Source organism: Somniosus microcephalus, chromosome 3 (assembly GCF_052327205.1).
Source record: "Somniosus microcephalus isolate GS21.2 chromosome 3, FLI_Smic_1.0, whole genome shotgun sequence".
Lineage (NCBI taxonomy): Eukaryota > Metazoa > Chordata > Chondrichthyes > Squaliformes > Somniosidae > Somniosus > Somniosus microcephalus.
Window position 1 is genome coordinate 325282606 of NC_140989.1, and position 24487 is coordinate 325307092.

At 45.5% G+C, this 24487-nt stretch overlaps 1 protein-coding gene across 7 annotated transcripts in view; it reads left to right on the forward strand.

The window, feature by feature from the left end:
- The window catches only part of slc6a9 (solute carrier family 6 member 9), a 310870-nt gene that overhangs the window by 238878 nt on the left and 47505 nt on the right, over positions 1-24487 (forward strand). For 6 of the 7 annotated variants that reach the window (XM_085983100.1, XM_085983098.1, XM_085983101.1 and 3 more), the window contains one exon: positions 17206-17362. In XM_085983100.1, coding sequence (XP_085839226.1) covers positions 17206-17362 — 157 coding nt within the window. Of the gene's footprint in view, positions 1-499; positions 602-17205; positions 17363-24487 lie in introns of those variants that run through there. The other variant, XM_085983104.1, reaches the window with a different exon arrangement.

Below are 24487 nucleotides of genomic sequence, written 5' to 3' on the forward strand. Positions count from 1 at the left end.
AGCAGACTTACCATTTGGTTTGGGTTAACCCAGATGGCAGATTCACAATTAGGATTGAGGCCAGCGTATGCTGAAGCAACACTCCACGTTTAGGGTTACTATAATGCATCTAAAAGAAGGAAAATAGATTTCTCTATTACCAGTCTAAATGAGGTCTGAATAATATATTTTAATCCTGAAAATTAACATTGAATATATGGCTGGAAATCTCTTTCTGAAATTCAACAACATTACTTGTAGGAGATATAAAACATTGTTAGACCTTTACTGAGTATCAAAACAGGAAGTTGTATACATAGGGACTAATAAATTGTGAGTTTGGATGAAAAAAAACCAAAATGCTGATATATGAAATAAGTCCAAGTACCAGTTTAATTAGAAGTTTTTAAGAGTTTAAAAGTTTTTCGTTTTTAATATGTATTTTCAATAGAAGAGACTGAGAGAAGTTTCTGTGGGCGTGGCTTAGTTTTGACAGCTTTTGTGGGCGTGTCTTCCCTTAACCATAAGGCTGTATGCTGCCCTCCTGGCCTCCTTGTTGTCATACACTGCGCAGAACTCTGCAGTGCAAAAGAACAAGTCTCCATTCTGGGCCTCGCTCAAGGTAAGTACGTATTTTCGTAGGCCGGCGGCGTAGCTACGGAGTACTCTGCCAACCACAATTTTTGGGCCATTAAGCTTTCGTGCAATAACATTACACAAAGTAATTTCTAGCATTAATGTTTAGATGCTCCTTTCTGAATTGTATATTGTGGCCAGTTTGAAATGTAATATCTTGAGTTTCCAGATCAGGATTACACCTGTCAGGGTGCAGAGAGCGAATGGCTACTGAAAGGTTTCTTCCCCTTTAAATGCCTGTCCACCTAAAATGTCTGCAGTATTTATCTGTGGAGATCAGTGAGTTGTGGTTAATCCTTGGGTCCTCAGTGCACCATGTGCCATGTTAGCATGCCAGCTTCCAGTCAGTGCATCCACAGCAGTCAAGCATGAGCTTGATGAAGTGGCTGCAGTACATCTGTTTACCCTGCAGCAATTTAATGGGAAAAAGTAAAAAATGGAAAAGCACTGAGTATATTAAGGTTTGAGAACAGTTTGTCCTTAGATTAACCTTGCTGACTGAAGTCTCTGCCGTACAGTCTATAGTGACTATACTGCCTGTTTTTGAATAAATACTGAATACACTCTATAGCAGTTTTGCTAAAGCATAGATTCAGAGGCTGGACCTATGGGTAATTGGGCTGCACAGATGCCCTAGCTCACACTTATGATTAGAATATCATAAAAACAAGTGCCCCATTTAAAATGCTTTTTAAAATTGTGATTATCCCCATCAGGGCCCCTTTTAAAATTGATATTACCTTCAGCGCTCATTTGTGCTTATCAAGATAAGGGATGTTAACACTTGAGAGACGGAACACTTTTCTTATTATCAGTATTGAGCATTCCCAGGTCAGGTTATAGCGTGGTTTAAACACAGAGCAATGCTCCCTCTGCTCTGCCCCCACAATGCACTCTAATCCTAACCTCAGCGGAGCACCCCTTTTCCTACATTAGTGTGGTATTTTCATTTCCCAAACCAGCCATCCTTGTGTAATCCAATCATAGGTGAGATTATGATCCTAAAACAGGAGGGCAGCAGATTAAAAACTCCAATGTAAGTCTCCTCCTGAGTGCAGAAGTGCTAGTAATCTTCATCCTTGTTTTTAAATCCCTCCATGATCTCGCCCCTCCCTATCTCTGTAACCTCCTCCAGCTCTACAAGCCTTCAAGCTATCTCCACTCCTCCAATTCTGGCCTTTGCGGTTCCCCGATTTTAATCACTCCCCCATTGGTGTCCGTGCTTTCAGTTGCCAAGGCCCTTAAGCTCTGGAACTCCTGCCATAAACCTCTCCGCCCCTCTATTTCTCTTTCCTCTTTTAAGACGCTCCTTAAAACCTACCACTTTGACTAAGCTTTTGGTTACCTGTCCTGATATCTCCTTCTGTGGCTCGGTGTCAAGTGTTTTCTATTGATATTGCTTTTGTCAAGCAACTTGGGATGTTTTGCTACATTAAATGCGCTATATAAATCTAAGTTGTTGTTGGTAGGACAAGGAATTTGTTTCCTGTAGTGACTTTGCTTGACTGTATGAGGGGAGTAAACCTTGGAGCCCATGAGAAATTTCTCCCTTCCCTACCACTTTTAAATTGTTTATTTTTTCCCCTCTCTCCAGGTGTCCCTAGGTGCCAACTGTGGCTCAGTTGGTAGCAAACTCACCTCTGAGTCAGAAGGTTGTGGGTTCAAGTCCCACTCCAGGGACTTGAGCACATAAAACTAGGCTGACACTCCAGTGCAGTGCTGAGGGAGTGCTGCACTGTTAGAGGTGCCGTCTTTCGGATGAGACGTTAAACTGAGGCCCCGTCTGCTCTCTCAGGTGGATGTAAAAGATCCCATGGCACTATTTCGAAGAAGAGCAGGGGAGTTATCCCCGGTGTCCTGGCCAATATTTATCCCTCAACCAACATAATAAAAACCAGATTATCTGGTCATTATCACATTACTGTTTGCGGGACCTTGCTGTGCGCAAATTGGCTGCTGCGTTTCCCACATTACAACAGTGACTACACTCCCAAAAAAAAGTACTTCATAGGCTGTAAAGCGCTTTGGGACGTCCGGTGGTCGTGAAAGGCGCTATATAAATGCAAGTCTTTCTAAAGCACTTGCCAATCACATTCTTTACCTGGTTACTAGGCAGAGTGATCCATGGTGGCTTGACAGCCGCATTTTCCCTCCCTTCCTGCTTGGGAGAGGGGTGGCTGGAGAATGTTTAGTTTCTGCATGGTAAAGGTTTGGATAGGAAACTTGTCATTTGGGGCATTCGGAAAAACAAAATGCTGGCAATGTGGCATACTGTGTACTGCAATTGCAAAGCATGGTGCTATCCTTAGCAACCCTGTGCATGTTTATTGAGTTCCCCCATACATTCAAGCTCAGTAATCATTTCCAATCATCACACTGACTGTCTAAACAAAAATATTCCTAAAGATAAATCAGCAGAATTGGTTTGAAACCGTTTAATTTTAAAAGAGAGTTCTAATCCGGGACATCTTCATGTAGAGTAAAATTCCCCTCGTAACACTGTTCTAGTAAATGGCTAGTTTTAAAGTTACATGAGCCTACCATTTTCTGTATGCAGTTCTAAAATATTTCCCCAAATAATCCAACTTTACATCAATTACTGGAGCTTTGTTGATGTCAGGTCCACTCTACTTTTCACTGTGCAAGCTGTCACTCAACCATGTGGGCCAGCCGACAGAACCCATTGTGGTAGCAGGCATGTGATTCCAGTCATAGCTATATGACTGAATGGCAGCTCTATGTACAAAACAAATTTTCTTTTATTAATTACTGAGCTATTTAAATGATTCAGGAATTAAATGGAAACTTTTTTGTACTAAATTCACAGTTATTTGCGACAATACAGCAGAATAAAATACTTATCAAATTCTTATCACAGAAGTCACATTAAGGGGGACGATTTCTTCTGTTTGCTGTTCATTGTGAAATAATAAATGACTTCTTTACACACGCACTTAGAATTTCAGTATAAATAGAAAACAGAGGCAATACTCACCAAAATACAAACTGCGAGAGTGATTTTTTTTCTTATCAATGCGCTCCACATTCTTGATGAATGATTACGTTAGAGGATTAATGATGTGACATCATTGCAGAAGGTTTGTGAAGAAATAATCGGCAGCAGATATTTGAAACTACATTGTACATCCATGTTTGTTGCACACATCCTTTAAAGCTAGTTGACCTCCCATGACATTGCACACAAGGAGTCAAGGTCAAGTGTAATCTTCAGGTGAAGCGAGGTTAAAGGCCAGGGATAATTGGACCAAGGCACGCAGCCACAATTCAATCCTCATTTTAAAGTCATGCGCTCTGTCCTTATTTTTATATTTCCATTATAAATTGTTATCTCCACATTTATAATAGAAACGGTCTATGTAAATTTGCCATTCTGTAATTACATTTCCTGCCAGTGGTGATGCTGCAGTGCCTCCACTCGGGGGAGGGTGACATTATAGTGTGACAAGTTTACATTGGCAGTTTGTATTATGTATGTGGACTTAACAACTTTATAATGATAAAAGCTGAGAGGAAGTGTGTGCAGACATAAGATTTTTAATATATTATAGATTGTCAGGTCCAACAGCTTTAATTGAGAGTCTTTATTTGCAGTTGAGAAGCAGCTTGCTTAAAATAGCAGTGCCCCTTATTTGTAAATCTTCATGGTTTTAATTTAAAAGATGTCCAGCTGGCTTGTAATGTTGACTGAATGCATCCAGGTGCCTGGCACACATTTGTGCAGAAGCTGCCTAACAGGATGCTTTTCCTCAGTGAAGTCAATGGGCCATGTGTTACAACTGTGCTTTTTTTTTCTTAAAGGAGAACTGTACCCTGCTGTAAAACATGACAAATTTCAATGGTTGATTCACAAAAAAAGTCCCCCTGTATGCCAAGTGGTCCACATGCATTGTGGAAAAGTCTCCGGAACGCTGTATTTTTTCCACCACCTGGAGTGCTATTGCTTCTCCTTCCTCCAGTACAATGTGGGTCAGATGATATCACTGTGGGTGGTTTGAGTGCTATAGCTGCACCATGTGATCGGCACAGAATTTAAAACAATAAAATAAAAGTTTATTTCAAAGAACTTTGTGGAAAGTTAGAATACAAGGTTTCAGAACACAAAGTGGCACTAGGTTCTGGCTGTCAGAAAAATATGTTAAATGATGAGATTAGAGCCAGGATGAGGAGAATGACAAGAGGTTGGCGAACCTAATTGGGTCAGATTGTATAATTTGCTGACATGCACAATATGGTTCATGCTTTGTCACCAGATTGTGTGTCAATCCTTGGCTGGTTCCGTATTCTGTTTGTTTTTACTCTAATTTTGTTGGTGAATTTTTGTACTGGTCAAAATGAGGGATATCAGTGCTGGGTAAATTAATATTTATCTGCATGTTACATCTCGTACTTATGTCAGACATTTTCAGATCAGCTACAGGCTGAAGCTCCTTTTATTTTTCATCAATGCGTCTTAGTTCCCCAACCTCAGAAAATCATAATGTGCTGTTTCCTACACAAAAGCCTAGTAATCCCAGGGTTTTGAGGGCATAAATCTGGGACATTGGGAGCAGATTGGCAAGAATTTGGGGTGGAAGGCATATTCCGACAGGAGCAGCACTAGGACTGCAATTTCTAGGCCTAGCTGCCCTTAGGCATCCAAAGGAGATTGTTGAATTATGGGTAGTTTCATGTTATGCCCCATGCCTACAAGGAATTGGAGTGGGACTGTCACAGTTCATTCATTTATTAAGACCATTGCACCAGATAGAGAGAAAGGAAACTTTAATTTCATTAGTGTGAACTGGGTCCAGAGATAAAAAGGACGGTGTTCTAACTCGATAGCAAAATACTGCAGATGTTGGAAATCCGAAATAACAACAGAAAATGCTGGAAAAACTCAGCAGGTCAGGCAACATCCGTGGAGAGAAATTTGAGTTGACGTTTCGGGTTTGACCCTTCTTCAAAACTGGAGAGAAAAGGAACTAGATCGAAGGCAGGGCTGCGATCGGACAAAAGAATAAAAGAACCAAAAGAAGTAAAAGAGATTAGAAGCTAGACGAGATGGTAATAGGCTGGGATTAGGTGTAAAGTGTACTGGCAGGGCAAAAGATAGCTGCCAGGTGTGAGAGAGAAACAAAAGGAAAGGGGGGGGGAGGAAAGGAGTGGAAAAATATAAGTAAAAATGAAATAGGGGCCGAGGTTATGATCTGAAATTGTTGAACTCGATATTGAGACCGGAAGGCTGCAGAGTGCCTAATCGGAAGATGAGGTGCTGTTCCTCGAGTTTACGTTGAGCTTCCGTGGAACAGTACAAGAGGCCAAGGACGGTGAGGTCCGAGTGGGAATGGAGCGGTGAATTGAAATGACAGGCGACCGGAAGCTCGGGGTCACCCTTACGGACTGAACGGAGGTGTTCCGCAAAGCGGTCACCCAATCTGCGTTTGGTCTCCCCAATGTAGAGGAGACCGCATCGTGAGCAGCGAGTACAGTATACTAGATTGCGAGAAGTACAAGTAAATCGCTGTTTCACCTGGAAGGGGTGTTTGGGGCCCTGGACAGTGGGGAGGGGGGAGGTATAGGGGCAGGTGTTACACCTCCTCCGCTTGCACGGGAAGGTGCCAGGGGAAGGGCTGTTTGGGGTGATAGAGGAGTGGACTAGGGTGTCTCGGAGAGAGCGGTCCCTGCGGAATGCTGAAAGGGGAGGGGAGGGGAAGATACGTTTGGTGGTGGGATCACTTTGGAGGTAGCGGAAATGCCGGAGGATGATCCGTTGAATGTGGAGGCTGGTGGGGTGAAAGGTGAGGACAAGGGGAACCCTATCGTGGTTCCGGGAGGGAGGGGCAGGGGTGAGGGCAGAGGTGCGGGAGATAGAACTGACACGGTCGAGGGCAGTGTCCACCACGAAACGTCAACTCAAATTTCTCTCCACGGATGTTGCCTGACCTGCTGAGTTTTTCCAGCATTTTCTGTTGTTATTTCGGTGTTCTAACTCACTGTTCCACCCTGACCACCACACCAAGCAGATTTATGCATAGTTTGTACACAACATGTTCATCCCTAGTTCTGGGTCAGAAACACAAAATCATTATCAGCAGCTTTTCTTGAGTTTTTGAGTGAACCCAGGAGAACAATTTATTGGATTCATGATTCAGAACAAAGTGGCTGTTAGGGAAGATATTTGTGGTGTAGAGTATGATAGCGAAATGAAAGAACATATTCTTCAGTAATGCTGTGCTTCTTGACAGATGCACTACAAATCTGTCATAATCTTGCTCCGAATTCAAATATAACAACGTGTAAGACTTTGGCTTTCTTTGATATGAAGCTGTTAAATAAACCTTCACATCACTTTCGACTGTCTTAACAGTCTTCTCATGATTTTATTTTGTTATCACTCAGGTCTCTTTCCACACATTTTCTCTAATAATTATATCTATTTTCCATAGATTAAAAGAAATTCCCAGACTAGTCTCTCTATGATATCTTTGAAGCTGCTCAATGTGCTACTGCCGTTGCTTTATGCTCCTATATATGTCGAGTGTGGTTATCTGTCCACAGTAAGAATGCTATGAAGTATCCATTTTGGTTTTCATTATACTCCAAACTTCCTGACTCTATGTATGTTGGACAAACGCCCAGAACCAAACACAGTATGGACGATATAAACTAATAATATGACTGCAAAATCAGGCAGGGTCAGCACATAACAGCAAGCAGATGCTAACACACTTTCTGACCAATACCCAGATGCAAGTCCTATCAAAAATCTACTGTCTCTTAATTACATTTGGATTGTTCTGCCTCCAAGGAGATGGGGGAAGTTACCATTTTAAGTTCTAGTTAAATATCTGTTTACTCTCTCCTTGAAGGCATGTGCTGTTGTCTGACCCCTGAGATTCCAGTGGGTTCATTCCTTTATGATCTGTAAAAAGTTCAGGAGGCAATGAGTTGGCAGGAGAGGGCTTGAAACTTGTGTCCCAGCTTTACACTAGGCTGTTTTTCTCCATCTTAATTTCATTGTAAATTTGCAAAACCCTCTAACTGACTAATAATAAAAATATATAGATTATCTGCAACAACCGATAATGTAAACCATCAATCTCTACATAAGCAATCAATTTTCCCCCTTCCCTTTCACTTAGCTTTTATTGGACTATAAACACTCAAAGCATGGGTTGGATCCTCCTTCTCTAACGTTGTTTCTTGGGTGCTATAATATTCAATCCTATAGAGTCCCTCTGTGTGTGCGCACAGACAAATAATGTGCAGACACCTAAAACTCTTAAGTCTGACACTCACTCAGTAAACCCCCAGTATGTGGGGCTCAGCTCGTCACTCAGTAAACTCCCAGTATGTGGGGCTCAACTCGTCACTCAGTAAACCCCCAGTATGTGGGGCTCAGCTCGTCACTCAGTAAACTCCCAGTATGTGGGGCTCAACTCGTCACTCAGTAAACCCCCAGTATGTGGGGCTCAACTCGTCACTCAGTAAACTCCCAGTATGTGGGGCTCAGCTCGTCACTCAGTAAACTCCCAGTATGTGGGGCTCAACTCGTCACTCAGTAAACCCCCAGTATGTGGGGCTCAACTCGTCACTCAGTAAACCCCCAGTATGTGGGGCTCAACTCGTCACTCAGTAAACTCCCAGTATGTGGGGCTCAACTCGTCACTCAGTAAACCCCCAGTATGTGGGGCTCAACTCGTCACTCAGTAAACTCCCAGTATGTGGGGCTCAACTCGTCACTCAGTAAACCCCCAGTATGTGGGGCTCAGCTCGTCACTCAGTAAACTCCCAGTATGTGGGGCTCAGCTCGTCACTCAGTAAACTCCCAGTATGTGAAGCTCAGCTCGTCACTCAGTAAACCCCCAGTATGTGGGGCTCAGCTCGTCACTCAGTAAACTCCCAGTATGTGGGGCTCAACTCGTCACTCAGTAAACCCCCAGTATGTGGGGCTCAGCTCGTCACTCAGTAAACCCCCAGTATGTGGGGCTCAGCTTGTCACTCAGTAAACTCCCAGTATGTGAGGCTCAGCTCGTCACTCAGTAAACTCCCAGTATGTGGGGCTCAGCTCGTCACTCAGTAAACCCCCAGTATGTGGGGCTCAGCTCGTCACTCAGTAAACCCCCAGTATGTGGGGCTCAGCTCGTCACTCAGTAAACCCCCAGTATGTGGGGCTCAGCTCGTCACTCAGTAAACTCCCAGTATGTGGGGCTCAGCTCGTCACTCAGTAAACTCCCAGTATGTGGGGCTCAGCTCGTCACTCAGTAAACTCCCAGTATGTGGGGCTCAACTCGTTACTCAGTAAACCCCCAGTATGTGGGGCTCAGCTCGTCACTCAGTAAACTCCCAGTATGTGGGGCTCAACTCGTCACTCAGTAAACTCCCAGTATGTGGGGCTCAGCTCGTCACTCAGTAAACTCCCAGTATGTGGGGCTCAACTCGTCACTCAGTAAACCCCCAGTATGTGGGGCTCAGCTCGTCACTCAGTAAACTCCCAGTATGTGGGGCTCAACTCGTCACTCAGTAAACCCCCAGTATGTGGGGCTCAGCTCGTCACTCAGTAAACTCCCAGTATGTGGGGCTCAGCTCATCACTCAGTAAACTCCCAGTATGTGGGGCTCAGCTCATCACTCAGTAAACTCCCAGTATGTGGGGCTCAGCTTGTCACTCAGTAAACTCCCAGTATGTGAAGCTCAGCTCGTCACTCAGTAAACCCCCAGTATGTGGGGCTCAGCTCGTCACTCAGTAAACCCCCAGTATCTGGGGCTCAGCTCGTCACTCAGTAAACCCCCAGTATGTGGGGCTCAGCTCGTCACTCAGTAAACTCCCAGTATGTGGGGCTCAGTTCGTCACTCAGTAAACCCCCAGTATGTGGGGCTCAGCTCGTCACTCAGTAAACTCCCAGTATGTGAGGCTCAGCTCGTCACTCAGTAAACTCCCAGTATGTGGGGCTCAGCTCGTCACTCAGTAAACTCCCAGTATGTGGGGCTCAGCTCGTCACTCAGTAAACTCCCAGTATGTGGGGCTCAGCTCGTCACTCAGTAAACCCCCAGTATGTGGGGCTCAGCTCATCACTCAGTAAACCCCCAGTATGTGGGGCTCAGCTCGTCACTCAGTAAACTCCCAGTATGTGGGGCTCAGCTCGTCACTCAGTAAACGCCCAGTATGTGGGGCTCAGTTTATCACTCAGTAAACTCCCAGTATGTGAAGCTCAGCTCGTCACTCAGTAAACTCCCAGTATGTGGGGCTCAGCTCGTCACTCAGTAAACCCCCAGTATGTGGGGCTCAGTTTATCACTCAGTAAACTCCCAGTATGTGAAGCTCAGCTCGTCACTCAGTAAACTCCCAGTATGTGGGGCTCAGCTCATCACTCAGTAAACCCCCAGTATGTGGGGCTCAGCTCGTCACTCAGTAAACTCCCAGTATGTAAGGCTCAGCTCGTCATTCAATAAACTCCCAGTATGTGAGGCTCAGCTCGTCACTCAGCAAACTCCCAGTATGTGGGGCTCAGCTCGTCACTCAGTAAACCCCCAGTATGTGGGGCTCAGCTCGTCATTCAATAAACTCCCAGGATGTGGGGCTCAGTTTATCACTCAGTAAACTCCCAGTATGTGGGGCTCAGCTCGTCACTCAGTAAACCCCCAGTATGTGGGGCTCAGCTCGTCACTCAGTAAACTCCCAGTATGTGGGGCTCAGCTCGTCACTCAGTAAACTCCCAGTATGTGGGGCTCAGCTCGTCACTCAGTAAACTCCCAGTATGTCGGGCTCAGTTTATCACTCAGTAAACTCCCAGTATGTGGGGCTCAGCTTGTCACTCAGTAAACTCCCAGTATGTCCGGCTCAGTTTATCACTCAGTAAACTCCCAGTATGTGGGGCTCAGCTTGTCACTCAGTAAACCCCCAGTATGTGGGGCTCAGCTCGTCACTCAGTAAACTCCCAGTATGTGGGGCTCAGCTCGTCACTCAGTAAACTCCCAGTATGTGGGGCTCAGCTCGTCACTCAGTAAACTCCCAGTATGTGGGGCTCAGCTCGTCACTCAGTAAACCCCCAGTATGTGGGGCTCAGCTCGTCACTCAGTAAACTCCCAGTATGTGGGGCTCAGCTCGTCACTTAGTAAACCCCCAGTATCTGGGGCTCAGCTCGTCACTCAGTAAACTCCCAGTATGTGAGGCTCAGCTTGTCACTCAGTAAACTCCCAGTATGTCGGGCTCAGTTTATCACTCAGTAAACCCCCAGTATGTGGGGCTCAGCTCGTCACTCAGTAAACTCCCAGTATGTGGGGCTCAGCTCGTCACTCAGTAAACGCCCAGTATGTGGGGCTCAGCTCGTCACTCTGTAAACCCCCAGTATGTGGGGCTCAACTCGTCACTCAGTAAACTCCCAGTATGTGGGGCTCAGCTCGTCACTCAGTAAACCCCCAGTATGTGGGGCTCAGTTTATCACTCAGTAAACCCCCAGTATGTGGGGCTCAGCTCGTCACTCAGTAAACTCCCAGTATGTGGGGCTCAGTTTATCACTCAGTAAACCCCCAGTATGTGAGGCTAAGCTCGTCACTCAGTAAACTCCCAGTATGTGGGGCTCAGTTTATCACTCAGTAAACTCCCAGTATGTGGGGCTCAGCTCGTCACTCAGTAAACTCCCAGTATGTGGGGCTCAGTTTATCACTCAGTAAACTCCCAGTATGTGGGGCTCAGCTCGTCACTCAGTAAACTCCCAGTATGTGGGGCTCAGTTTATCACTCAGTAAACTCCCAGTATGTGGGGCTCAGCTCGTCACTCAGTAAACTCCCAGTATGTGGGGCTCAGTTTATCACTCAGTAAACTCCCAGTATGTGGGGCTCAGCTCGTCACTCAGTAAACTCCCAGTATGTGGGGCTCAGCTCGTCACTCAGTAAACTCCCAGTATGTGGAGCTCAGTTTATCACTCAGTAAACTCCCAGTATGTGGGGCTCAGCTCGTCACTCAGTAAACTCCCAGTATGTGGGGCTCAGCTCGTCACACAGTAAACCCCCAGTATGTGAGGCTCAGCTTGTCACTCAGTAAACCCCCAGTATGTGGGGCTCAGCTCGTCACTCAGTAAACTCCCAGTATGTGGGGCTCAGCTCGTCACTCAGTAAACTCCCAGTATGTGGGGCTCAGTTTATCACTCAGTAAACCCCCAGTATGTGGGGCTCAGCTCGTCACTCAGTAAACTCCCAGTATGTGGGGCTCAGTTTATCACTCAGTAAACCCCCAGTATGTGAGGCTCAGCTCGTCACTCAGTAAACCCCCAGTATGTGGGGCTCAGCTCGTCACTCAGTAAACCCCCAGTATGTGGGGCTCAGCTCATCACTCAGTAAACTCCCAGTATGTGGGGCTCAGCTCGTCACTCAGTAAACTCCCAGTATGTGGGGCTCAGCTCATCACTCAGTAAACTCCCAGTATGTGGGGCTCAGCTCGTCACTCAGTAAACCCCCAGTATGTGAGGCTCAGCTCGTCACTCAGTAAACTCCCAGTATGTGGGGCTCAGTTTATCACTCAGTAAACTCCCAGTATGTGGGGCTCAGCTCGTCACTCAGTAAACTCCCAGTATGTGAGGCTCAGCTCGTCACTCAGTAAACCCCCAGTATGTGAGGCTCAGCTCGTCACTCAGTAAACCCCCAGTATGTGGGGCTCAGCTCGTCACTCAGTAAACTCCCAGTATGTGGGGCTCAGCTCGTCACTCAGTAAACTCCCAGTATGTGGGGCTCAGCTCGTCACTCAGTAAAGCCCCAGTATGTGGGGCTCAGCTCGTCACTCAGTAAACTCCCAGTATGTGAGGCTCAGCTCGTCACTCAGTAAACCCCCAGTATGTGAGGCTCAGCTCGTCACTCAGTAAACCCCCAGTATGTGGGGCTCAGCTCGTCACTCAGTAAACTCCCAGTATGTGGGGCTCAGCTCGTCACTCAGTAAACTCCCAGTATGTGGGGCTCAGCTCGTCACTCAGTAAAGCCCCAGTATGTGGGGCTCAGCTCGTCACTCAGTAAACCCCCAGTATGTGGGGCTCAGCTCGTCACTCAGTAAACCCCCAGTATGTGGGGCTCAGCTCATCACTCAGTAAACCCCCAGTATGTGGGGCTCAGCTCATCACTCAGTAAACCCCCAGTATGTGGGGCTCAGCTCGTCACTCAGTAAACTCCCAGTATGTGGGGCTCAGCTCATCACTCAGTAAACCCCCAGTATGTGGGGCTCAGCTCGTCACTCAGTAAACCCCCAGTATTTAGGGCTCAGCACCTCACTGAGTTACTGCAGTGGATTCTGCACTTTTTTCCTGTCTCTAGTAGTAACGACAGTGATGAAGTAGTGAATTTAATTAATTGTGTTTCACACTCAATGACTCGCAATATATATGGACAAAAGTCAATGTGAGCTTAGAGCCACACTCCATGAAAGGTGATGTTTCACGTCAGGTGGAGGCACTGATTTCTGCTCAACGGGAGTCACTGAGTAACTGGTATGAAGCTATGGATATTGGTACTGTTTTCCTTTGCGAATGCCAATCTGGAATGGAGTTCAGCCTCCTTGAATCTCACTGGCATCTATTTATTACTTTTCGGCCGTGATTTTGCCGGTGCTCAGCGGACCCGATTGGTGGCGGGTCAGCTGTGATATTTAAAATGATTGACAGCGGGTCAGGAACCTACATTTCCTGATGTCGGGTCTGCCAGCGCTGAGCAGACCCAACAGGCAGCGGCGGGGGACCCAATTCAAATCATTAGTGACTTGTTTACAGCCACTTAACAATGCATTTTCCCCAGCTTTTTAACTATCACAGGTCTCCCATGGGTTTCCCGCTGTGCCTAGACCTCGTCAGTGAAGCTGAGGCGGGAGGTCAGTGGCCATTGAATCAGCTGATGAGTTGATAGCTTCAAATGTCAACTCAAAGCTCCCAACTGCTTCAGATATCTTCCCTTAAGCACTAGCATCACTAAACTGCATTTCCATTACAGATTCAGGATGCTGCAAGTCTTTACATAAGTCTCCATGCATTCTGATCTCATTACCTCTCCCACCATTGACAGATCGCTTCTGTCATCTCTACTTCACCTGCCATCTATTCCATCAGCATGGGTGTACTTTATACTCTCTCACCTTGGTCCTCAGAATCTGACCACGATCAGCCCCAACACCAGCATCACCAGGCACACCAGCAGCACCAACAACCACACCAACCTTCTCCGCAATCACCTGATGCTGCACAGGACACAGGGCATCAGCACCCGACCACATTGCTGCCATGGATGGCCTCACCATGGCCAAATTTACTTCACTTGATGCTGCACACCCTGGCTGCCACATAATGCACCAGGTTGGCACCACCCCACACCAACAACATAAAGCATCCCTACAATGCCCAAGCCATTCCTTTCACAGTCATCAGCATTGCAGGGGGTACCGTTATGTCTCACTATTCACTGCAACTCACTAAGCCACTTCCACAAATCTATCCAACAAAGCAAAGTGTTGAAAATAAAGATTTCAATGTTTGACAGCACATTAACAGAAACTTCACATGAACATTGGCTAAAACGCACAAGTGCCTACCCTTGTGTGTTGTTAGTTGGTATGATTGGACGAGGATGAGTGTGAGTGTGAGGGGTGGCTACTGAGATGGGGAAGTGATAATGTAGATAGAGAGGGATGAGTGGAGGTGCAAGGTAAGTTGGCGTGAGTAAGGATGTGCAGGAGTAGGGTAGGGAAGGCAGAGTGATGAGAATGTAATGAGTGGCACAGTAGGATGAGGTTGAGTGTGACTTTGCAGTAACACTTCGTGATCTACTGAGATCATTGAAAGGTTCGTGCCACTGCAGCCTGGTCCTCCTAACGACATCCCTGCTTGTGCCCTCCTGTGCAATGTGCAACCAGGCTGCGTTGATCTCCTGGGGAGGTCTCTTCCGCCCATTGGAAGGGAAGAGAACCTCCCTGCGTGCTGTGACTCCCTCCATAAACATGGGAGAGCCTGGGAGCAGCTGTGCACCTCTGTGCAGTGCTTGTCAGTGTTTGCAGCAACTCAGTGCTGTAGAACTCTGACAGCACAAACATCAAAGTAACTTTATGGTCCCTTTAAGGAAACTGGTTGATGGCACGTCATCAGACCCGCTTCCTTCAATTGGCCCGGGAAACTCGCTGGGCGGGCTTAACAAGCCCAATCAGGGGAAAGTCGTGTCGAAGGCCGGGATGGAGCCAGCAGCAGGGCCGAGACCTGCCACCGACATCGCCCGCCTTGGACCTGCCGAGGTAGTCCCCCCCCCCCCCCCCCCCCCCCACTCAGTGTTTCTCCCTTTCCTCACCTGTAGGTGATTTGTGCTGACAGCCCTAGCATACCTTGCACTGGTGGCCAGTTTCCATGTGTGAGTCTAGACAGAGAGTGTACATTGGTGGACAATTGGACCATGACGAACATCGCAGCTCAGTCCAATCCTGTTTTCATCCAATATCTACATACATGGACTTTTTAGTAGGGGTGACCGGAGGCAGTCAGGAGCAGGCTGATATTTTACATATATAGGCCAGGGCACTAAAATCAGACAACTCGGAGCAGATTGGACCTGGAACCTTTTGGTCTGTATAGCTCAGTACTTAATTACACAGTGTAATCACAGTGCAATCCAAGTATTTAGGTGGGGTTGAGAAAGGTTGTTTACTTTCTAACCTTTCTTATTGTGCAGGTGGGATGGTTCCATGATGGTGGGGAAAGACAAATAGTGACTTAACGGGGCTGCATGTGATGGTACGACAGCATTATTAGATTCTGGTCATGATTTTCCGGAAATAAGTAATTCAGTCCACCAACACCAAGCAACGAATGTGTTGGACTGGTTTCATTTGCTATTGAAAAGCTAGCTACTGAGAACAATGGCCGTGTGCACAATACTGGATACTCTGTAGTGGAGCTGTGGAACTGTTTGTAACAAGCTAATTCTGTATCTCGGCGTGCAAAATCTCACATGTAACTCCTTTTGTCTGGATTCAGATTCCATGCACTCCGATGAAAATAAAAACACTGAATCATTGATGCTGACACCCTAACAAAGGGCTACATTGTTTTACTTAACGTAACAAAGATTATCTTTTGTTAATCCTATTTTGTGGAGTTTACAGAGACGCAAATTCTGTTACTTTAGCAGCTGTCTTCAGCTTTGTTTATTAGTTTTTCCTGAGGTTTTTTTTGCTCTCCCAAAGACAGTGAGGTCTAATGGGATATGGTTCCACCAGAGCTGGCACCCCTCTAACACCTCAGTCAATTGGTTATCTTCTGATGTGAGCCTAGACAGAGATCGTCATTGGGCTATTCAACTACGGGGGGCATAATAGTGTCCGTGCCAGCACATTTTCCAGCAGGGGTCATTGGATAGCAACCAGGGACAAAAGAAAGTGTGTTTTTTTACTCTTAAATGCTCAGGGACACTGAAACCAGTTGTGGGCCACCCCCTCCACCTGGGTCAGCTGTGGCTCAGCGGGTAGCACACTCGACTCTCAGTCAGAAGGTTGTGGGTTCAGAGTCCCATTCCAGGGACTTGAGCACGTAAATCTAGGCTGACACTCCAGTGCAGTGCTGAGGGAGTGCTGCACTGTCGGAGGTGCCGTCTTTCAGGTGAGATGTTAAACGGAGGCCCCGTCTGCCCTCTCAGGTGGACGTAAAAGATCCCATGGCACTATTTCGAAGAAGAGCCAGGGGAGTTATCCCCAGTGCCCTGGCCAATATTTATCCCTCAATCAACATAACAAAAAACAGATTATCTGGTCATTATCACATTGCTGTTTTTGAGAGCTTGCTGTGCTCAATTGGCTGCCGCGTTTCCCACATTACAACAGTGACTACACTCCAAAAGTACTTCATTGGCTGTAAAGCGCTTTGAGACGTCAGGTGGTCGTGAAAGGCGCTATATAAGTGCAAGTCTTTCTTTTTCTTTCTGACATCCACTGAGATCAGCTAACACAGGTTTGTCACAAGTTTGAAAGAAGTATGATACACGTTTGCACTTTTAAGATGTTTTTCCCACTAACTGAGTAGACTTTCCCTCGTGCACATCAAGCACAGACCAGGATCGAACTCGGGACCTTCCTGATCTGTTTGGCAGATTATCACACATTATCGTGCGGGTCCATTATCCACTGAGCCACTGGAAGATCATCTTGATTAATTCTGATACTACTATTATTTTTTTAACTCGCTGCTTGGCTATCCAGAGCCCTGTACAATGCTGCTGTATAACAGGCTACTGAGAAATGTGCAAAACTAGCTCTGGGATGGCTCAGCCTCTGATGGTGCTAGATAAAGGTCAGCCATTTCTCCCGAGGAATGGAAGAGAATCAGAGAAGGAAAGTCATAACAAGACATTTTTATCCATCTCTTAGAGGCTGGCTACTGAAAAGCATTGGCAGAGGACTGGGTGCGGGTAGCCTGCTGCCCATCTCGTCTGTATGTAGGAGAGCTGGCCATGGAGACTTGGAAAGAAGAAAATAAATATGTTAGGATTGATATAATTTTATGTTTCAGTGGCAGTGTGCTAGAAAGTGCGACTGGGTTTACCGGCAGAGAACTGATGGTTTTAATTGAACTTTTTCCAGAATGGTGCTATTCCAGGTGAGATGGTGAAGAAAGATGAAAACTTGAAGCGTGGGAACTGGTCCAATCAGATAGAGTTCATCCTGACTAGTGTTGGATATGCTGTAGGTCTTGGGAATGTCTGGAGGTTCCCTTACCTGTGCTACAGAAATGGCGGCGGTATGTACAATTTCTGTAATTTTCTGTGTGTGTGTGTCTGTGAGAACGTGTGTGAGTATGCGTATGTGGGTGTGTGTGTGAGTGTGTGTGTTTGCGCGTGTATCAGATGGACTATATATAAAGTATGAGCTACTCCACCCCTCCCCCACCACCAACATGAAGGTATCCAGTGTGATGTGGAGATGGCCAGAGCCTGAGGGTGAGATAAAAGCTACGCAAGCCCAGCTTGCACTCATTTGCTCCCTAATTTTTCTCTTGTGGAGAAATCAGAGCCCCCAATCCACTCCCACAATGGCATGGTTAAGGTTAGATACCTACCATGAAACGAATGAAGGGTTAAACCTTATCCTGCCACTCCATGGCACATTGCACTGCAGGTCTGACTGAATGATACTTGGAAAGACCATACCATGTACATAGCACCCAGGTGTACCGTAGTCCATGGATTCCAATGGCTTCCAGAATTCAAAGAGTGAACCTGAATTGTATACAGACATCTGAGCCCTAATTCTGAGACACCAATTCAACGTGCTCATGCTCTTCCTTTATTCCTCAAAAAAACTTAATGTAATACAGTTTTGTTGAACATTCCCAATTTATATTTGCTCAGGTCTGGCAGGCTTTTCAGTTACAATCTCTACAAACCCCTTCCACTCATCTCCCCAGCTAGTCCCATATATTTCCAAGTAGCTACTTACACATCAGCAGAAATACACAACTAGATTGCCTACTCTTCTTTCAGCAGTGGTTGGCTCAATTGTACAAAGAAGCTAAAAATTGAAGTATTAATTTTTAAGATACCGACAGGATAAATGTCAATATGAAATCAAATCTAGTCTTCTAAGCCATCAATTGCATTAAAGATTTTCCTATGTATCACATATTATTCTCTTTTACTCATTCTCTATTTTTGTGAAACACATTCACATGTCTTTCTTCTACCTGTATCACATTCCCAGGTCCATTATTTCCTGGACATTTCCAATAAAGTGTTATTTTCTCTGTATCATAGAATAAGGTGTCTGTTATTCTCAGTGTGTCACATTCTCTGTGTGTCACATTCTCAGCATGTCTCATTCTCTGTGTGTCACATTCTCAAATGTCTGTTATTCTCAGCATGTCTCATTCTCTGTGTGTCACATTCTCAAATGTCTGTTATTCTCAGCATGTCTCATTCTCTGTGTGTCACATTCTCAGCATGTCTCATTCTCTGTGTGTCACATTCTCAAATGTCTGTTATTCTCAGTGTTTCACATACTCTGTGTGTCACATTCTCAGCATGTCTCATTCTGTGTGTGTCACATTCTCAAATGTCTGTTATTCTCAGTGTTTCACATTCTCTGTGTGTCACATTCTCAGCATGTCTCATTCTCTGTGTGTCACATTCTCAGATGTCTGTTATTCTCAGTGTTTCACATTTTCAGTGGCCAGAATTTTTAAGTTTCTGACCCGCCTGGGGCGGGGGCGGTGGCAGGTAGACCGTGGACCCAACTCCATAGCAAGCGTGTAACATCACGGACAAATTTCCCGTGCGGAAGCCAGCCTGATTGACAGGCAGGCTTCCAGTTAGGCAGGGAACGCTGGACAGGAGGATACAACAAACAGGTAGGTATGAGCCCCAAGCCCGGGGGGCAGGTGTGCCGAGCCCGGGGGGGAGCGGGGGGTGAGGGGTGGTCCGCTCTCCGGGAGGGGGGACGATCCCTGACTCTAGGAGTGTGGGTGGTGTTTGTATGGGGCGGGCTGATGGTGGGTAAGCTTGGAGGGCCGTAAGGAAACACTCCTGCTCCTCCTGATCCACAAGGATTGCTTCCCAAGGCTGTTCTCAGTCTGTCACATTCGCAGTGTCTGTTACTCTCAATCTGTCACATTCTCAGTCTGTCACATTCGCAGTGTCTGTTACTCTCAATCTGTCACATTCTCAGTCTGTCACATTCGCAGTGTCTGTTACTCTCAATCTGTCACATTCTCAGTCTGTCACATTCGCAGTGTCTGTTACTCTCAATCTGTCACATTCTCAGTCTGTCACATTCGCAGTGTCTGTTACTCTCAATCTGTCACATTCTCAGTGTGTCACATTCTCAGATGTTTGTTATTCTCAGTCTGTCACATTCTCGGATGTTTGTTATTCTCAGTGTGTCACATTCTCAGTCTGTCACATTCTCAGTGTCTGTTACTCTCAGTCTGTCACATTCTCGGATGTTTGTTATTCAGTGTGTCACATTCTCAGTGTGTCACATTCTCAGTATCTGTTACTCTCAATCTGTCACATTCTCGGATGTTTGTTATTCTCAGTGTGTCACATTCTCAATCTGTCACATTCTCAGTCTGTCACATTCTCAGTGTCTGTTACTCTCAGTCTGTCACATTCTCGGATGTTTGTTATTCAGTGTGTCACATTCTCAGTGTGTCACATTCTCAGTATCTGTTACTCTCAATCTGTCACATTCTCGGATGTTTGTTATTCTCAGTGTGTCATATTCTCAGTGTGTTACATTCTCAGATATTGGTTATTCTCAGTGTGTCACATAGAATCATAGAATGGTTACAGCACAGAAGGCGGCCATTCGGCCCATCGAGCCTGTGGCAGCTCTCTGCAAGAGCACTTCAGCTAGTCCCACTCGCCCACCCTTTCCCCGTAGCCCTGCAAATCTTTTTCCTTCAGGTACTTATCCAACTCCCTTTTGAAAGCTGTGATTGAGTCTGCCTCCACCACCCTTTCAGGCAGTGCATTCCAGATCCTAACCACTTGCTGAATAAAAAAGTTTTTCCTCATGTCGCCTTTGGTTCTTCTGCCAATCACCTTAAATTTGTGTCCTCTGGTTCTCGACCCTTCTGCCAATAGGAACAGGTTCTCTCTATCTACTCTGTCCAGACCCCTCATGACTTTGAACACCTCTATCAAATCTCCTCTCAATCTTCTCTGCTCTAAGGAGAACAACCCCAGCTTCTCAATCTATCCACGTAACTGAAGTCCCTCATCCCTGGAATCATTATTGTAAATCTTTTCTGCACCCTCTCTAAGGCCTTCACATCCTTCCTACAGTGCAGTGCCCAGAATTGGACAAAATACTCCAGTTGAGGCCAAACCAGTGTTTTATACAGGTTCATCATAATTTCCATGCTTTTGTACGCTATACCTCTATTCAGGAAGCCCAGGATCCCGTAAGCGTTTTTAACTGCTCTCTTAACCTGCCTTGCCACCTTCAACGAATTGTGCACATATACCCCTAGGTCTCTCTGTTCCTGCACCCACTTTAGGATTGTACCCTTTAGTTTATATTTCCTCTCTTCATTCTTTCTACCAAAATGTATCACTTCGCACTTTTCTGCGTTAAATTTCATCTGCCACGTGTCTGCCTATTCCACCAGCCTATGTCCTCTTGAAGTCTATCACTATCCTCCTCACTGTTCACTATACTTCCAAGTTTTGTTTCAACTGCAAATTTTGAAATCGTGCCCTGTACACACATATCCAAGTCATTAATATATATATCAAGAAAAGCAGTGGTCCTAGAACCGACCCCTGGGGAACACCACTGTATACCTTCAGTCCGAAAAACAACCGTTCACCACTACTCTCTGTTTCCTGTCACTTAGCCAATTTCATATCCATGCTGCCACTGTCCCTTTTATTCCATGGGCTTCAGCTTTGCTGGCAAGCCTATTTATTACGTGGTACTTTGTCGAACGCCTTTTGGAAATCCATGTACACTACGCCAACTGCATTACCCTCATCAACCCGCTCTGTTACCTCATCAAAAAACTCGATCAAGTTGGTTAAACACAATTTGCCTTTAACAAATCCGTGCTGATTGTCCTTAATAATCCACACTTGTCCAAGTGACTGTTAATTTTGTCCCTGATTATTGTTTCTAAAAGCTTCCCCACTACCAAGGTTAAACTGACTGGCCTGTAGTTGCTGGGTTTATTTTTACACCCTTTTTTGAACAAGGGTGTAACATTTGCAATTCTCCAGTCCTCTGGCACCACCCCCATTTCTAAGGAGAATTGAAAGATTACGACAAGTACCTCTGCGATTTCTTCCTTCACTTCCCTCAGCATCCTAGGATGCATCCCATCTGGTCCTGGTGACTTACCTACTTTAAGTACAGCCAACCTTTCTAGTACCTCCTCTTTATCAATTTTTATCCCATCCAGTATCTACTCTACCTCATCCTTCACTATGTCTATGGCAGCATCTTCATCCTTGGTAAAGACAGATGCAACTCATTTAGCACCTCAGCTATACCCCTGCCTCCATGTGTAGGTCTCCCTTTTGGTCCCTAACCGGTCCCACCCCTCCTCTTACTACCCGTTTATACTATTTAATATGCCTATAGAAGACTTTTGGATTACCTTTTATGTTAGCTGCCATTCTATTCTCATACCCTCTCTTTGCCCCTTTTATTTTCCTTTTCACTTCTCCTCTGAACCTTCTATATTTAGCCTAATTCTCAGATGTATTCTTGAGTCATACGTGCTCTTTTTCTGCTTCATCTTACTCTCTATCTCTTTCGTCATCCAGGGAGCTCTAACTTTATTTGCACTACCTTTCCCCTTAGTGGGAATGTACCTCGACTCTACCCAAACTATTTCTTCTTTAAAGGCAGCCCATTGTTCCATTACAGTTTTGACTGCCAATATTTGATTCTAATTTACCCGGGCCAGACCTGTTCTCATCCCACTGAAATTGGCCTTCCTCCAATTAAGTATTCTTCGCTGCAGCAAAGCGAGCACAGCCTTAGGGAGCAATCCTTGTGGGCCGGGAGGAGCAGGACTGCTTCCTCCCGGCCCCCCAAGCTCACCCACCAGCAGCCCACCCCTCCCCCCCTGGCCCCGCTCCAGGCGGGTTGAAAACTTCAAAATCCAGCCCTTTGTTAGTCTCAGTGTGTCACATTCTCAGTGTGTCACATTCTCAGTGTCTGTTATTCTCAGGTGTTTGTTGCTCTCAGTCTGTCATATTCTCAGTCTGTCACATTCTCAGTGTCTGTTATTCTCAGTGTGTCACATTCTCAGTGTCTGTTATTCTCAGTGTGACACATTCTCAGTGTGTCACATTCTCAGTGTCTGTTATTCTCAGTCTGTCACATTCTCAGTGTCTGTTATTCTCAGTCTGTCACATTCTCAGTGTGTCACATTCTCAGTGTCTGTTATTCTCAGTGTGTCACATTCTCAATGTCTGTTATTCTCAGTGTGTCACATTCTCAGTGTCTGTTATTCTCAGTGTGTCACATTCACAGTGTGTCACATTCTCAGTGTCTGTTATTCTCAGTGTGTCACATTCTCAATGTCCGTTATTCTCAGTGTGTCACATTCTCAGTGTCTGTTATTCTCAGGTGTTTGTTACTCTCAGTCTGTCATATTCTCAGTCTGTCACATTCTCAGTGTCTGTTATTCTCAGTGTGTCACATTCTCAGTGTCTGTTATTCTCAGTGTGTCACATTCTCAGTGTCTGTTATTCTCAGTCTGTCACATTCACAGTGTGTCACATTCACAGTGTGTCACATTCTCAGTGTGTTACATTCTCAGTGTGTCACATTCACAGTGTGTCACATTCTCAGTGTCTGTTATTCTCAGTGTGTCACATTCTCAGTGTCTGTTATTCTCAGTGTGTCACATTCTCAGTGTGTCACATTCTCAGTGTCTGTTATTCTCAGTGTGTCACATTCACAGTGTGTCACATTCTCAGTGTGTTACATTCTCAGTGTGTCACATTCACAGTGTGTCACATTCTCAGTGTCTGTTATTCTCAGTGTGTCACATTCTCAATGTCTGTTATTCACAGTGTGTCACATTCTCAGTGTCTGTTATTCTCAGTGTGTCACATTCTCAATGTCTGTTATTCTCAGTGTGTCACATTCTCAGTGTCTGTTATTCTCAGTCTGTCACATTCGCAGTGTCTGTTATTCTCAAGTGTGTCACATTCTCAGTGTGTCACATTCTCAGTGTGTCACATTCTCAGTGTGTCACATTCTCAGTGTGTCACATTCTCAGTGTGTTACATTCTCAGTGTGTCACATTCTCAGTGTCACATTCTCAGTCTGTCACATTCGCAGTGTCTGTTATCCTCAGTGTGTCACATTCTCAGTGTGTCACATTCTCAGTGTGTCACATTCTCAGTGTTTGTTATTCTCAGTGTCTGTTATTCTCAGTGTGTTACATTCTCAGTGTGTTACATTCTCAGTGTGTTACATTCTCAGTGTGTCACATTCTCAGTGTGTCACATTCGCAGTGTCTGTTATTCTCAGTGTGTTACATTCTCAGTGTGTTACATTCTCAGTGTGTTACATTCTCTGTGTGTCACATTCTCAGTGTGTCACATTTGCAGTGTCTGTTATTCTCAGTGTGTCACATTCTCAGTGTGTCACATTCTCAGTGTGTCACATTCTCAGTGTTTGTTATTCTCAGTGTGTCACATTCTCAGTGTGTCACATTCTCAGTGTGTCACATTCTCAGTGTGTCACATTCTCAGTGTGTCACATTCTCAGTGTGTCACATTCTCAGTGTTTGTTATTCTCAGTGTGTCATATTCTCAGTGTGTTACATTCTCAGTGTGTTACATTCTCAGTGTGTCACATTCTCAGTGTGTCACATTCTCAGTGTGTCACATTCGCAGGTGTCTGTTATTCTCAGTCTAACACATTCCCAGTTCTCAGATATCTGTTATTCAGAGAGATTTAGGTATCCTCGTACAGGAAACACAGAGATTTAGCATGCAGGTACAGCAAGCAATTATGAAGGCAAATGACATGTTGGCCTTTATTGCAAGGGGGTAGGAGTACAAGAGTAAGGAAGTCTTGCTACAATTGTAGAGGGCTTTGGTGCGACCACACCTGGAGTACTGTGCACAGTTTTGGTCTCCTTACCTGAGGAAGAATATGTTTGCCTTAGAGGGGGTGCAACAAAGCTTCACTAGATTGATTCCTGGGATCAGAGGGTTGTCCTATGAGGAGAGATTGAGTGGATTGGGCCTATTGGTGTTTAGAAGAATGAGAGATGATTTTGTTGAAACATATAAGATTCTGAGGGGGATTGACAGGGTAGATGCTGAGAGGTTGTTTCCCCTGGCTGGAGAGTCTAGCACTAGGGGGCATAGTCTGAGGATAAGGGGTCGGCCTTTTAAGA